Source organism: Hemiscyllium ocellatum, chromosome X, assembly GCF_020745735.1.
Source record: "Hemiscyllium ocellatum isolate sHemOce1 chromosome X, sHemOce1.pat.X.cur, whole genome shotgun sequence".
NCBI classification, from domain to species: Eukaryota; Metazoa; Chordata; class Chondrichthyes; order Orectolobiformes; family Hemiscylliidae; genus Hemiscyllium; species Hemiscyllium ocellatum.
Window position 1 is genome coordinate 15,824,602 of NC_083453.1, and position 17,453 is coordinate 15,842,054.

At 41.7% G+C, this 17,453-nt stretch overlaps 1 protein-coding gene across 1 annotated transcript in view; it reads left to right on the forward strand.

Moving 5' to 3' along the window:
* The window catches only part of wnt1 (wingless-type MMTV integration site family, member 1), a 36,349-nt gene extending 19,390 nt beyond the window's left edge, over positions 1-16,959 (forward strand). The window contains exon 4 of the mRNA XM_060820874.1: positions 16,471-16,959. Coding sequence (XP_060676857.1) covers positions 16,471-16,959 — 489 coding nt within the window. The remainder of the gene's footprint in view (positions 1-16,470) is intronic.
* Positions 16,960-17,453: the final 494 nt, after the last annotated feature.

The window sequence follows — 17,453 nt, forward strand, 5'->3', positions numbered from 1 at the left end:
AGGTTTACAGTTCCTTGAAAGTGGCAACACAAGTGGATAAGGTGGTCAAAAAGATATGTAGTATGTTTGCCTTCAGTGATCAGAGCACAGAGTATAAAAATTGACAATTAATGTTGCAGGTGGATAGAACTTAAGTTGGAATATTGTGTGCAGTTATGGTTGCCACACTACCAGAAGGATGTGGAGGCTTTTGAAAGGGTACAGAAATGGTTTTTCAACATGTTCCATGGCTTAGAAGGTACTAGCTATGAGTAGAGGTGGACAACCTTGGTTTCTATTCACTTGAATGTCAGAGGATGAGGGGTGACTTCAGAGAAGTTTATAAAATTATGTGAGGTATGGATAGAACATATAATTGGAGTTGTTGTGGTTCTGCTCGCCGAGTTGGAAGTTTTTGCTGCAAACGTTTCGTTCCCTGGCTAGGGAACATCATCAGTGCTGTTGGAGCCTCGTGTGAAGCGCTGCTTTGATGTTTCTTCCGGTATTTATATTGGTTTGTTCTTGCCGCTTCCGGGTGTCAGTTTCAGCTGCAGTGATTTGTATGTGGGGTCCAGGTCGATGTGTCTGTTGATGGATGTTCTTGCCGTTTCCGGGTGTCAGTTTCAGCTGTAGTGGTTTGTATATGGTGTCCAGGTCAATGTCCAGACACATTGACCTGGACACCATATACAAACCACTACAGCTGAAACTGACACCCGGAAGCGGCAAGAACAAACCAATATAAATACCGGAAGAAACATCAAAGCAGCGCTTCACACGAGGCTCCAACAGCACTGATGATGTTCCCTAGCCAGGGAACGAAACGTTTGCAGCAAAAACTTCCAGCTCGGCGAGCAGAACCACAACAACGGATACCCGAGCTACAAATCTTCAATAAGATTTTATATAATTGGAGTCTTTTTCCCAGTGTAGAAATGTCAATTGCTAGGGAACATAGGTTTATGGCAAAAGGGAGTAAGTTTAAAGGAGATGTGAGAGGCAAGTCTTTTTACACAGACCGTGGTAAGTTGGTAAGTGCCCAGAAAGCGCTACCAGAGGAGGTGGTGGTGGCAGTTACAATGACAACTTTAAGAGGCATCTTGACAGATACATGATTAGGTAGGGAATAGAGAGATACAGAGCACGTATCTGAGGCAAAAGGTTTTTAGTTTAAAAAGACATCATGTGTTGGCGCAGTCTTGGTGGGCTGAAGGGCCTGTTCCTGTGCTGTACTGTTCTTTGTTCTTGTTTTCTTTGTACTCTACACACTATGGATGTGCGTCCGCTATCCAAAACTGCACAATTGAATTGTTCTCTGACTGAAACATTCATCACTGGGCTGAAGTTCTTTGTTATGGTTTCTTCTGCCTGCTCAGTAGCACAGTTGTCTCCTTCTAAACTTTGTAATTTCAAAAACCTATTGTTCCATTTATGATAATGCATAATGATATTTTGAGTTACATCTAAAACCCCTCTTGGCCGTTCCTCTGGCACTCCTGGGTTCATTCTTCTGGTTTAGTCCCCCAATTCCTATTTCTGTTATAATTGTCAGAGGTACCTCTATTCTCACTCCTCTTAGTTTTGATTCTTCTTTTATATAGATGGCTAGTATCTAGGCAATCTCACAATGTAGCTACCATTGAATCTGCATAACCATAGATTAAGCAAAGTCTGACCAGCCTCTTTGCATTGAACAGATCACTTTCTAAAAAATAATTTCTGCTCATAAATGTTAATAGATTATCCAAACTTTCCTCAGTGTCAAATTCTTGAGGCTCCAGCTCGAAGAATACTTTGCACCTGACCCTGCTTCACGTATAAAGTGACAATCCCAAACCATATCTTGCTTTTTCTTCTTTGTTCAGGATGTAGTCTTTGTCCATATTGTTAAATCAGCTTCACAGAACATCAGTGGAAAATCATACCCTGACACTTTTCATTTCATTTCAGCCATTCTTCTTAAATGTAACTCAAATGTACATCTTTTTATCTGAAAAAGAACTCTTAATTTCACGTTTTCACCTTTAAGAAACCATCCTCTATTACCAATGTTAACTTGGAACTGAGCATGTTGGTGAAACAGAACTTAGGACACCTGTTCCTTGCAGATAGAGTGCTCACATCAAATAGCACTGATTTCTTTCTCCTTTATATTTACTCACTTAATAAAACAATTAATCCCATTAATCCTAGTCACCACCTGAACACTTACTTCACCATTACGCAGTTCACAATTGAAATTTCACAAGGGGAAAGTAAACAGCTCATAATGAAGATTTAAAATCTGCATAAAACAATCATCTCTATCTGCTGCATAATGAATGAAGTCAATCCCTTAGATTTATTTGGGCAGCAGGGATGGGTACTGAAAGAAATATGTATCTCACACACAGTTTTTACAAACTCACTGTGTTACCACAACCTTAAAGAGAACTACAAGAGCTGATAGCAACTGAAGCCAATTACTTTTAACGGTTTCATGCATAGCGGTTGTAATGACAGGTGAACCTCATAGAATATGAGTTCCCTGATTGGGGCTGTTAATCTAGTCCAAACAGAGAGCCCTGGCTGACAAATATGAACAGGAGTGTCAGAGGTTCTGTTCACTCTGAGAGCTGGCTCTGAGGGAGCTGGATCAGTGTCAAGGACTCTCCACATATGACAAGGTCTACCCCAGGTTGCCATTTATCTAAATGACATGTTAATAACAAGGAAGACCACTTAGAGAACTTGGACATAGTCCTTAGACGTTTCTCCAAGATGGACATGTTCCAGGCACACCAAGTGATGTACTTGGGCTGCAGCATTGACAAGACTGGGTTACACCTATTGGAAGACAAAGTGAGGGGATCAAAGTTGCCCTGCGGCTATGTCTGTACTGAAGCTTAGGTCATTCCTTGGGCTGGTGAATTTTATGCAAAGTTCAGACATAACCTGGCCTCCATCCTGGCACCTTTGTATTAACTCTTAAAAAAGGTTCAGCCTTGGAAATGAATAGCCAAGACATCGCTTTCAGGGAAGTGAAGAAACAACTATCATCCTCGAAGATGTTAGCTCACAATGATCCCAAGTGAGATCTGGTGTTGGCATCTGCAGTGCCTCCCCATACGGCATCGGGGTAGAATTAGCTCATAGTTGGCCCAATGGAGAGGAATATTCAATAGTGTATTCATCTAGCTAATGACATTGGCTAATACAGAGCATAAACACCCCCAGATAGAGAAGGTTTGGTGGTTATATTTGGAGTCAGGAAGTACACTAAAGCCTTTATGGATGTAAATTTGTCACAATGATGGACCACAAATTCTTGTTAGGTCTACTTAAAGAGAACAAGCCATAGTGCCGCCCATAGTTTCAGGCCAAATTCAGCAGTGTGCTCTAATACCAAGTGCAAATAATTACAAATTGGAACACCATCTGGGAGGCCAAGTGGCAAATATGGATGCATTGAGCCACCTCCCATTGGCAGATCCTGCACTGGTGGTACTATCACTGGAAGAGTCTGTAATGGTTTTAAATTTTCTGGACACCCTTCCAGTCACCACTGACAATATCAGATTTTGGATACAGAAAGATCCTGTCCTGGCAAAACTGAAAAAGCTGGTGGTGATGGGGGAAACCAAAGAGCGTCACAACCAGAATTGAAACCCTTTTGGACACAGTACTGGACAGTATATTATTATGGGGAGCAAGAGTGATTGTCTTGAGCAAAGGTACTAGCTGAACTCCACCAGGGTCATCCAGGAGTTTCCAAAATGAAGATGTTGGTGAGAAGTTTTGTCTGGTAGCTAAGGTTGAATGCAGACATGGCCGCATTGATGGGGCAGTGCCCAGACAAGGACAAAATTTACAGCCAGCAGCTCCTCCACATACGTGGGAATGGTCGGGTAATTGGTTACATGTTGATTATGCAGGTCCTTTCATGGGCTCAATGTTCCTAGTCATTGTGGTCACCCACTCAAAGTAACTGGACATGCATAGGGTGATCCAAGTCTATGTGTTTGTTGAATCCCATTTACCACCCCCTGAGAAAAAGAACAGAAAATGACATAATCAACCCAAGGAAACCCAAACACATAAATAGAAAGTGGGCTATAGCACCAATGCTTCATCCAGAGGCTCACTGAAGATGTTACCTAGTATAGTGACGAACCATCTGAAAATGAACCTTCCAGCTCAGTGAGCAAACCTACATCCAGATGCATAGGGTTCATTCATCTTACAAGGGACAATGATACAAAAACTGGGTGCATCCTTTGCAATACATGGACTTGAGGAAGTACGGGTCACAGATGATGGGCTATCGTTTACCAGCAGGGAATTTGAATATTTCCTAAAGTCGAATGAACTTGACATAAGGACAGCTGTATTCCATCCATCATCCAATGGTCTGGCAGAAAGAGCACTCCAAACCGTGAAGGTAGGCTGAAAGAAACAACTGACAGCTGCACCAGATCCCAAACTGTCCCAGTTCCTATTTGATTATAGGACCACCCCTCATGCAACTGCAGAGTTGCTAATGGGGAGAAGACTCCGCATCAAGTTAGGTCTGATCTTCTCAGAGCTGGGTGAGGGTGAAATGGCATTAAGAATGTCAATGCTGGACACAAGCCTCCGCTAAGTGAGAGAAACGATTTACTTCAGGGGACGAAGTTTTGTGTAGAAACCACAGGAATGGCCCTGCATGGGTAAAGAAGCATGGTTGACACAAGGTCAAGTCCAGTGGTGTAGAAAGTTCGGATAGGTGCTGAACAAGCACATGGACCATATGAAGGCTGTAAACGGTGAAGGGAGCAAAACTTGCTTGGCTTCTCAGAATAGTTGGAAAGGCTGGCAGAATCTGTGGGTTCTCCCTCTCTGTCAAGCATTGAAGAGACCTCAGAATCTAAATGGACACAGCGGATGTTGCTGTCTTGACGTCTTTGGCGCCTGAAAAGAAGAATGTTTTTCTTCCGAGATGCTCTGGGTGCAAGAGGCGAGCTACTGTACATTACATGCTACTCGTATCAGAGGCAGAGTCAGAGGAACCTGACTTGGTGCTAAAATACCCCAGGCAAATCTACAAAAAAAAATGGCCTACATCCTCAGACTCAGAGGGGGAGGGATGTAATGTCTGTAATGAGGTGGGCCAGGTGGATCTCAGAATATGAGTTCCCTGATTGGTCCAGATTAACAGCCCCAATCAGGGAGCCCTAGCTGGCAGATATAAACAGGAGTGTTGAAAATGTGTTGCTGGAAAAGCGCAGCAGGTCAGGCAGCATCTGCAGACCTCACTTTCTCCTCGAAGATAAACAGGAGTGTCAGAGGTTCTGTTCACACTGAGAGCTGGCTCTGAGGGAACTGGATCAGTGTCATGGGCTTTCTATCGGTAAATAAAGGGTGACTTGATGACGGGATAATGGCTTCTGGGGAGCTGTTTCACCATGTACAGCTGGCAGTTAACGTGATGACACAAAGTCAGAGAATAAAGATAAAGTTGGCAATTTAATTAAGCATAACATTAACTGAGGTCATTTGCATCTGAAACAGGACCATTTATCAATTGAACTCTCAAGTTAAGTGAGCCTCTTACAGTCTTTCTTATTTAATGTTGGTGCAAATATTAAGGATGCGTTTTTGTCGATGGAAACCAAAAAGAAGCAGTATTGAGGAGTTTTCAAAAGTATCTTCTATATTGTAACGTCTTTACTGAGGCGTTTCAAAACTATGGAATAGGTTCTCATGAGAGAGGTTGCCTAACCAGAGTTAAGTATCATGAATGGTAGCGTGCCACCTAACTTGGGAGACATAGGTAGGTGCACTCAATAGACGCTCAGTGTGTTAACAAGCAAGATGGCAATAGTTGAATTTATACAATTGACTCTTCATGACTGTCAGGAATAAATATGAGAGTAAGTGTTGCATGCTGAAAATGAACACTTTAAAGGAATGGTATGCATGAACAAGCCTTTATATACACATTAACAGGTGAGCAGATCTCAAAAGGCATAGTTGCAAAGACTTGCAATATCTCATGCTCGTAAATATTTTTTAAAGAGTTCTGCGCAGAAAAACACTCCAACTCCACAAATTCAGCAGCTCCTAAAGCATTTTTGAAGTGGAGTTACTGTGGTAATGTAGGAAATGTGATTCACATACAGCAGACTCCCACAAACAGCAATGAAATAAATGACCGGAGAATCTGTTTTTAAGTAATATCAATTGAAGGGAGAAACATTGGCCAGGTCTCTGCTGCTTTGGCTCGAAAGTCTTTCACATTCACCTAAGAGGGCAGACCGAGCCTTGGTTTAACAACTTGTCGCAACAAACCACACTACTGACATGGCAGCATCCACCAGTTAGTGTGGTCAGATAGTTGGAGTAGGATTTGAAACTAGGAAGTTTTACCTCCAGTGATTGAACTGAATTGAATTGAACTGAATTGAATTGAATTGGATCGATTGATCACAAGCGACACCTAAATTCTAAGGAATAATTACTTCACTGATTCGAAGAAAGTAAAGGTTTCCTAACCCATTGAAATGAATTTGTTGCTCACACATACCATCGATATGTTTTAATGAAAAGTGAATTTTCTTTGTTGGCAAGTTAGACTTCTAGTGTACACAGAAAATAGACCAGTCAATACCATCTTGAAGACAATAGATAGTTTAATCCATTTCTCCATTTTAGGAATGTCCATTTTACTTGCTGCTCACCCTTTATCTACAATATCACAGTTAGATTGTAAAAATTTGTGCAGCTCATTTGCTCAAATTTCATATTCTTAAAGCAGCACTGATCTACAATAGTAGATCTGGGGAGGGAAAAAAAGAAATACGCAGGATGCAAGTAGACAAACTGCCAATGTAGAACTGTTAAAAGGACATCTACAAACCAAAGAATGCATGAGGCTCAATAAAATATGCCAATAAAATGAAGAGGAACATTCAATGGAATTGATCAAAATAATTTATTGAAAATTGTTTCTGTTGCCATTATGGTTCTTCTATTAAACTGAAGACTTATGATTAGAAATAAGGAATCTCTTCTGAAGGGCTGTTCCAATCATTTGTTGCATTTTCAACAGAAGATCACAGAAGGCCTGGTGATAAAGCACATCACTCCATCCCTGGGGGTCTTTGATGTCTGCCTGACTTTAGAGAGATTAGGACAAACCATTGTTGAAATTCAGGGCCAATATCCTTAACATAATAACAGCCACAACATTTAGAAAAGATGTGATTCAGTCTCAGAAATCCTAAGAAATGGCTCCACCATTACCACCGAGCCCAAATCTTAAACTCAGTCTCAACTGACGAGACCCAACAAGGTAGTTGACCATTACAGGCATTTGTGCTGCCTCAATGCATTACGCCTTCCTTCTTTGCATAAAATATCACAACGTGAAGTACACACACTTCCAACCCCTTCCTGATGTAAGTTGGAAATCACAGATGTTGTATGTTTTTCCACAATGACGATCAGTAAGCCCAGAAACTTGAGTATTACTGAAGGAAGACACTTTTTTTTATCTTCCACTCATCAGGACATTCGTGGGAATATCAATGAAAAGAAGAAAATTTTTGTACAGTTTTATGAGGGCTACTTTATTTTTTCATTTATTAATGGGATGTGGACTTCACTGGCTGGGTCAGGATTTATTCCCCATTCCTAGAAGCCCTTAAAGGAGATGGTGAGCTGCATTCTTGAACCATTGCAGCCCATGTTTCATAGGCACACCCACAGTGCTGTTAGGGAAAGAAATCCAGGATTTTGATCCAGTGACACTGAAAGAACGACAATATATTTTCAAGTCAGGATGGTGAGTGGCTTTCAGAGGAAGCTTCAAGTGGTGGTGTTCCCATGTAAATGCTGCCCTTGTCCTTCTAGATGGAAGTGGTCCTAGGTTTGGAAGGTGCAGTCAAAGGATCATTGGTGAATTGCTGCAGTGCATCTTGTAGATGGTACACACTGCTGCTACTATGCATTGGTGGTGGAGGGACTGAATGCATATGGACGTGGTGCCAATCAAGCGGGCTGCTGTGTCTTGGATGGTATCAAGCTTATTGAGTGTTGTTGGAGTTTCCTCATCCTGGCAAGTGGGGAATATTTCATTACACTCCTGCCTTGTGTCTTGGCCAGTTTTTGGGGAGTCAGGAGGTGAGTTACTTGCTGCAGTATTTCTAGCCTCCCTCCTGCATTTGTAGCTACCACATTTATATGGCAGGTCCAGTTCAGTTTCTAATCAATGGTAACCCCCAAGATGTTGATAGTGGGGTAATCCAGTGATGATGTATATTAAGAGGCAATGGTTAGTTTCTCTCTTGTGGTGATGGTCATTCTCTGGCACTTGTCTAGCACAAATGTTACTTGCCACTTGTCTGAATATAGCGACATTTAATCATGAACTGCATCAGTGCATGAACAGTCATGAATGGTACTGAATGTTGTTTGCTGAATATTGCACATCTCTGCTTCTGACCTTCTGATGAAAGGGAGGTTGGGTAAGTGGAATTTGATTGGTAGAGGCATTTCCATGGAGAATGTGCCAGTTAGATCTAACTGCCTCTTCATATTTACATTCTTGTGAATTGCCCTGAGTGCAAGGTGAAAAGCTTCAAAAATGGGTGTCTTTTTCAGTAATCTGCAAGTTCAGTGCCACAAAATGATTATAAGCATAGAAACTTTGATCAACTTGAAGTGAGGAAGAACCTCAGTCAAAATGACTCTGAGTAGGTCCTTGTATTTTTAAAGTTTAAAGCTAATGGTTACACCAGCTGCAATTTTTCTTTATGTTTATATCAATATGCAAAAGGAATCTAAGGGAAAAGAAATTGATCCCTATTATGGGTACTAACAAGTGCATGGATTGCACCATTGCTCAGATTTAGTTCTGAAGAAAGGTGATTTAAATCTGTTATTTAAGCAGAGTTTCACGGCATATATGTTATAAAAAAGTAAAAATGTCAATTATCAGTTATATGTTTCTCTGCAGTACCACAAAAAGCCATGACATAAACAGATGGAGCTGCTCCCCCATATTAGGTAGAGATTTATTTATGTAAGTGGGAGATATGACAGGCTTCCTTAAAGCTATTTCTCATCATGCAGTGGATAAGTTATTTTCCCCTAACTTTACTGGAAATGTATTTCCAAATGCTGGGTACAGCAGACAAACCTCTTTCTAAATTCTTTCAGTATTTACATTTTCCCAACTTGCCTCTTACTCATTGTGCAACAGAACAACATCTGATTCAACATAAAGAAACATCTCTTAATTATATCATTTCTAAAAAAAAAATCAAATACGGTCCCATTTAAAGTAACAGTCATAAAAAATACTACAATTAGCAGCCTAACTCATATTTGCATCGTTGGCAAACTATTGCTTCATAATATATTAACAAAACTCAACTGAACAGACAAGAAATGCACCAATCAATAAATAACAAACAGGATTAGAAATGGCTAATCAAGAAACAGTAGTCAAACCATTACCAAATGATTGATAGCCAGTGAAATCAGTCAAAACATTGCCTGAAATTTGTTTCAACAGCCATCTTTTTGGATCGGTGACTTGAGGAACATAGCGTGACATTGGATAGAAACTATATTTAGCAAATGAAGATTGCCCAATTTATAAAATATACTCCCACATTTGCCGTTGCTATGTATGAAACCACTTGTTTAAGGGCTCCCTCCAGAGGCTTTCCTTTGAGCACCTAGAAGTTGACGTAAAAGGGCTACTCTCAGTCATCACTGATTGGAGAATTTCTGTAAGGTGGTGGACTGGAATTTCCAGAATGCACATGTGCAACCCTTCGGATAGAATTCCCAGAATTGTGCCCCAGCCTACACTTCCCCTCTGAAGATGCATAATCAACAAGATTCTTCTATAATGACTGTCAGCAAGAACAACCATTTTATGGATTGCAATAGCACTTGCTGTTTGCATGCCATGTTCATGTGTTCTTTTAACATGAGTTGTTAGAAGTAAAGCTTATTATGACAACCTTTGAAGGCAGCAGCAAATTTTTATTTTGTAGTAAAATGACAAGACAAAGTAAGGATGAACTTTTGAGTCTGAGGTAACTTGGGCAGGTAAAAGTATTGAAAGATTTGGAAAAGGAGTGTTTACACTTGTAACCAATGCATTACGTGCACAGTACCATTTTTTTGCAGTTCTTTTTGTAGGGAAGGTAAACAATTTATGCATTCAATTTAACTTTTACATATGCACATGGAGTGCAATAGGCCATTTGATGCCTTAAGCCTGCTTCTCCATTCAATGAGATCATGACTAATCTGATTATTCCACATTCTTGCCAACCCCCAATAAACTTTCGCCCCCTTATTTCACAAAAATCCATCTACCATAAGCTTCAAAATATTCAAAGACTCTGCTTCCACCATCTTTCAAGGCAAGGAATTCCAAAGACCCACTAACCTCTGAGAGAAAAGAATACCTCTTGATCTTAAATATTTAGTAGATTAATTCACTTTAATTAAAAAATTCACAGGAGATCCAACATTTATAATTATACTATTGATACTATAGTGCATCTCTCCAATCACATATTTTAAAGATTTCACATGAGAAAGTATGGTCACAGAGGTGTCACACCACAAGGTGTCACCTCAAAGTTCCATAGAAAAAACGCTGACTGAGGTAACCATATCTCTGTTAATATTTCATCCAATATCCAATTCATGGGTCCATAATCATGGGTGACTTTAATCTTAATATATCTTTGGGCGGCATGGTGGCACAGTGGTTAGCACTGCTGCCTCACAGCGCCAGGGACCTGGGTTCAATTCCCGCCTCAGGTGACTGACTGTGTGGAGTTTGCATGTTCTCCCCGTGTCTGTGCGGGTTTTCTCCGGATGCTCCGGTTTCCTCCCACAGTCCAAAGATGTGCGGGTCAGGTGAATTGGCCATGCTAAATTGCTCGTAGCGTTAGGTAAGGGGTATATGTTGGGGTATGGGTGGGTTCTGCTATTGGGCTATTTTGGATCTGATGATAGGGTAGATTTAATAAATTACTTCAGAGTAAAATATCCTCAAGGAAACAGTGACCATAACTTTGGAGAATTTAGCATTCCATTTGAGAGCGCAAAACTTGGATCAGAAACAGCAGTGCTAAACTTTAAAAAACTTAAACAAAGGGATGAGGGCAGAGTTGGCTGGAGTGGACCGGGAAGAGTTTAGCAGAAAAAAATTGATGATGAATAACAAGCATTTAGGAAAATAGTTCATGGCTCTCAGCAAAGACATATTCCAACGAGGAAGAAGGATCCTAGAAAAGGAATAAACCAACTGTGGTTAACTAATGAAATTCAGGTTCGTATCAAATTGAAAGAAAAAAACATACAACGTGGCAAAGATTGGTGGTCAATCTCACAGGATTGGAATAGTTTTAGAAACCAACAATAAAACAGGGAGAAAATAAACATGGAGGGTAAACTAGCACATAATATCAAAACAGAAAGATGAGGTTCTGTCAACATATAAAAAGGAAGAGACAAACCAAAGCAAACATGGGCCTCTTAGAGAATGAAGCTGAGGAATTAATAATGGGGAACCAAGAAATGGCAAAGGAGTTGACTAAATACTTTGCATCAATTTTCACAGGAGAATATACCAGTAATTCCAAAAATGCTAAATAATCAAGGAGAAAAGTGAGGGAAAGAAATAAATACAATAACTATTAGAGAAAAACTACCAGGCCAGCACGGTGGCACAGTGGTTAGCACTGCTGCCTCACAGCGCCAGAGTCCCGTGTTCAATTCCCGCCTCAGGCAATTGTCTGTGTGGAGTTTGCACAATCTCTTTGGAGGGTCGGTGTGGACTTGTTGGGCCGCAGGGCCTGTTTCCACACTGTGGGTAATCTAATCAAGGAAGATAATGGGGCTAAAGTTGGATACATCTCCTAGTCTAGGATATTAAAGGAAATAACTACAGAGATAATGGTTATAAAGATAGTAATCTTCCAAGAATCCTTCGATTCTGGAAAAATCCCAGAGGTTTGGAAAACTGCCAATGTAACACCTTTATTTAAAAAAACGGAAGGAGACAAAAAATAGATAATAGGTGAATTAGCTTAATGTCTGTCATTGGGGATATGTTAGAGTCTATAAAGGATGTAATGACAGAGTATTTAGAAATATAGAATACAATCAAGCAGAGTCAGCATGGCTTCATGAAAGGGATATCAAGCCAGGAAACGTTATTATAATTCTTTGAAGTTACAAGTTGGATAGATAAGAATGGAACCAGAAGATGTAATATGTTTACAGTTCCAGAAGATATTTGATAAAGTACCACACATAAAACTACTTAATGAGGAAAGGGGCTGTGGTATTAAGGGTAGTATATTGGCACCGATAGAAAATGTGCTAATTGATGTAATACAGAGTTGGGACAGGGGATGTGTTTTCAAGATGGAAATCTGTAACTGGAGGGCCACAAGGATCAGTGTTGGGGTCACAATTACTTACAATGCACTATTGCTAAGTTTGCAAAAGCCACAAAAATAGTTGGGAAAGTAAGTATTGAGGATGAGACGCGTCTGCAGAGGGATATAGACAAGTTAAGTGAGTAGGCAAAACCGTAGCAGGTGAAATATAATGTGGAAAATGTCAGGTTGTGCACTTTGGCAGAAAGAAGAGGAATATTGTCTAAATGGAGAAAGACTACAGAAAGCTACAACACAGAGGGATTTAGGGATCCTCCTGCATAAACCACAAAAAAGTAACACACAAGTTTAGCAGGTAATCGGGAAGGCAAATGGATTGTTGACCTTTATCTCAAAGGGAATGGAATGTAAAAGGAAGGAGGTCTTGCTAAATCTATACAAGGCACTAGTCAAACAGCTGGAGTATTGTGAACAGTTTTGGTCCCTTTAACTAAGGAAAGAAGTTCTGGCATTGGAAGTAGTCCACAGAAGGTTTTTTAGGTTGATCCTGAGTATGGAGGAATTTTCTCAAGGACAGATTGATTGATTGGGCCTCTGGGGTTTAGGTGACCTCTTTAATACATACAAGTTTCATAGAGGGGAAATGTGGGGAAATTGGTTCTTAGTGCAACTTTCCAAAAAAAAAAATTTGGGCTAGATTTTCTGGAAAGGGGGGGGGTCACTCTCACACAGATTACCATCCCATTGCTTTTTTATGAAAGAAATGAGCTCCGCTTTTCTGAAAGGGAATTCTGTTCCGAGTTCCTTGAGAAATGTGGAGCCATCCTTCTATTCCAACAAGCCCTTTATGGAGCAAAACAGTTGTCAGCTGGGAAGTGCCAGCTGTGGAAGGGTTAGGGTGCTGGGATAAGATGGATAGGGGATAGGATACCAGCTATGTCAGGTGACAGGTGGGTAGGATGGTTAGTGGGGAGGGGGCACAGTACCAATGGCCAGGGCATAAGGTAAGCAAAAGTTGAAAAGTTTGGCGCTGGAGCATCCAAGGAGTAGGAGAGTCGATGTTTCGGGCATAAGCCCTTCATCAGGAAAGGCTGGTGAAGGGCTTAGGCCCGAAACGTCGACTGTCCTGCTCCTCGGATGCTGTCTGACCTGCTGTGCTTTTCCAGTGCCACACTTTTCAACTCTGATCTCCAGCATCTGCAGTTCTTACCTTGCTTACTTTACGAGAGAAAGTAAGTGCTGCAGTGTTTAGTGTAAGTCAGGATGGTGGGAGAAATTGGACCTGGTAGGGAGCAGCGTGGTGGGTTTCAGGTCTGGAGCTTTCCTTTGCAGTGGCAGTGGGGAAAATGATTTGGGTCGGGTGGTGGTGGAAACGGGAGTGGGGGCAGCACAGAGGGAGTTTGAGTTGGGTTTGATGTCCCTGTCAGGGATGGGAAGGTTGCATTGGATCCAATGTGGGGAAACCAGCAGGAGAGAAAGGGATTGGGCCCAGTACGCAGAGTCCGGGGGAGGTAGAGTTGGATGCATGTGTAGTAAGCATGGGGTCATTTGAATTGTTACTCTGTATTTATGTATTTAATAGTCCATCCTTCCAGCCCATATCCCTGCAAACTTTTCCTATTCATGCACTTATTTAAATGTCTTCTCAACGTTGTAACTGTACCCGCATCCACTACTTTCTCAGGAAGTTCATTCCACATGCAAACCACCCTCTGCATAAAAACAATTGCCTTCATGTCTTTTTTAAATATCTCTCCTCTCACCTTAAAAATATGGCCCATAGTCTTGAAAGTCCCCCACCTGAGGAAAAAGGTACCTACCATTAACCCTATCTATACCCCTTGTGATATTATAAACCTCTATAAGGTCACCTCTCAACCTCCTATACTCCAATGAAAAATGTCCCAGCCTATTCAGCCTTTCCTTACAATTCAAACTTTCCATACCCTGCAACGTCCCAGTAAATCTTTTCTGAACCCTCTCTAAATTAATAATATCATTCCTGTAACTGAGCGACCAGAGCTGGACAAAATTATCCTGAAGAGGCCTCACCAACGTCCTGCACAACCTCAACATAACTTCCGAACTCCTCTACTCAAAGAACTGAGCAATGAAGGCACGCATGCAAAATTCCTTTTTAACTAGCTTGTCTATATTTGATGCAAATTTCAAAGAATTATGTACCTGAATTCCTAGGTCCCTTTGTTCTACAACACTACCCAATGCCCTAGCATTAACTGTAGAAGTCCTGTGGGTCGTATCAAAATGCAATACCTTGCATTTATCCAAATTGAACTCCAAGTACCATGTCATGGTAATGTCACGAGGCTAGTGAGAATCCTTCATCTCTGGTGTTGTTACATTGCCATTAATAGGCACTGCATATAATTTGAGTAATTGGAAACACAGGTGATTATTGCTGGTAGATAATGGAAGCAAAGTGTTTAATGGTGGGAAAAATGCCATTCAGTTGCACGTGAAAACACTTCTAGATATATATTATGTTTTATATAAAACAATTCTGGGGTTTCTTGTAGTGCAGTGGTACTTTCCCTACCTCCAAGCCAGGAGCCCCAGGTTTAAGCTCCATCTTCTCCAGAGGAGTGTAACAACAACTCTGAACAGATAGTGTGTAAAAAAAACAAATAAAAAAATCCTGGAAGTGAAAGCTAGCCTCAGTAATAGTGATCCTGAAACCATCCTTTTTTTTGTCATTTCAAAATCTGGTTCCCATCAACATTCAGCCTATTGTGTCCGTGCTAGACAACAAATATCGGACTCAACCACCCTTTCAGGCAGTGAGTTCCAGACTCTCAACATCCTCAGGTGACAGTCTCCTAATCTCTTCTTTTAGCTTTCAACCTCTTACCTGACATCCATGCCCTTTGTTATTGACCCCTCTACGAATGAAAAAAATGTCTTCCGGTCCACCTTACACATGCCCTTCATCATTTTCTACACTTCTCTCAGGTCCCTCTCAATCTTAGCTATCCAAGGAAAATAAGTCCAGATTATCCAATCTTTCCTCATAGCTCAGACCCTTCAGGCAGTATCCTAGTAAATCTCTTTGCATCCTCTCTGGAGTAATTACATCCTTCTTAAAATATCGTGAGCAAAACTGAATGCAGTACTGGTTCACAAATTGGAAGAAAATCTGTTATTCTTACCTGGTATGGCCTACACATAGCAGCAACATGGTTGACCCTTAACTGCCCTTTGAAATGACTGAGCAAGCCACTCAGTTCAAGGGCAATTAGGGATAGGCAACATTGCCAGTAACACACACATCCCATGGATGAATTTTTTTAAAAAGAATGATTATAATCAATAGTACTACATCACAAACCAATGTTATACCATACATAATATCCATATTTACTCCAGGTACAATAGAAAGAATTAATATACTGGAATTAATTGTGATTGGTTTCTGTTTTGAACTCATCTAGATTTTATAATAATGTGTAATTCTTCAGCTTGAATGAGTTACTATCAACGCCAAAATAACCCAAGTTTTACTGGAATTTTCATCTGATTGCCAAACAGACAGGGCTGAACCCTAACACTTCATCTGCCTCAAGTCCCACCAAAGATTTAATCGAGCTAAACACTTCAGTGGATTGCTGCATTGTCAGAGGTGCAAGCTTTTGCAAGCAAGGTCAAAACAAAACCCTGCATTCAGTTGAGAGGGGAAACAGTGTTCCCGTGACACTGTTTCAAAGCAGAGTAAGGGGAGTTCTCCCTGTCCAGACTGGCTGCTGCGTTTCCATTGCGACAGTGAGTCAATATTCAATGAGCAGCGAAGCAGTTTGGGGCGTCGGAGTTTATGCAAGGTGCTATATAAATGCAAACGTTTCCTTTCACGTTTAGAGGAAGCACTACTAAAATGCCACTGCAGCTCTGCACGTGTAAGGTTTCCGTATATCTGCGCTTGTGTGTGGGGGTCCAGCCTACAGTTCCTCACCAAATCGAGAGCTGTTGTGTTCACAGCAGCTGAGACCTGAGTCTGTATTCGGCTCATTGGAGGAGCATGAATGCTGAGCGCCCTGCTTTCCAACAAGCAGATACTGATTACTATTTATCAATTTCACAGACAGTCCATGCCGAGATGAGACAGGAGTGTAAGTGCCATGGGATGTCTGGCTCTTGCACGGTTAAAACCTGTTGGATGCGGCTCCCCACCTTTCGGACGGTGGGTAATTTGCTGAAGGACCGGTTTGATGGAGCCTCCCGAGTGATCTACAGCAACAAGGGCAGTAACCGGGCTTCCCGAGCGGACATGCGGCACCTGGAGCCCGAGAACCCCGCTCACAAGCCGCACTCCCCCCAAGACCTGGTCTACTTCGAGAAGTCGCCCAACTTCTGCACTGCAAATAGCAAAATAGGCACCACAGGTACCACAGGCCGAGTTTGCAATAACACCTCCCTGGGTCTGGACGGCTGTGACTTACTGTGCTGTGGGAGGGGATTCCGCACCCTGACCGAGAGGGTCACCGAGAGATGTCACTGCACTTTCCATTGGTGCTGCCATGTCAGCTGCTTAAACTGTACAACGACACAAACGCTGCATGAGTGCCTCTGAGGGTCAGACAGCTTTCTCCCGGGGGTCAGAGTTAATTGGGCACGGGAGAACTGTCGGAGGGGTATGGGGGGGGGGGGAGGGGGGGGGGGGGGGGAAGAGGGGAGCTTTGTAGAAACATCTCATAATGGGACAACGTTTGAGCGTGGGAGAGCTGATTGGCAAAGGAGTGTAACTAAGTTGCCCGTGGGGCAGAGAGACCCCAGACGGGGTTCCTATGTGTGCGAAGGATTTTCTAATAACAATCGAGTGTGCGAGTTGAACAAGAACTTTGCACTCGGCCATGCCAAACGCATTGACGCTCTTTACAGAATGTGTGGGACAAAAGGGTTTGTTTTCGATAAGCTCTGTAAAGGACAAAAGAAAACCACTCAGGGACCGGAGGGTGCCATAAACACCCGGATCTTTCCTGAAAAGGAAAGCGTTGTGCAAAGGTATATATGTTAAACGTATAATTTATTTGGAAATGTGGCCCACATGTTCTAAAGAGTGAGGAA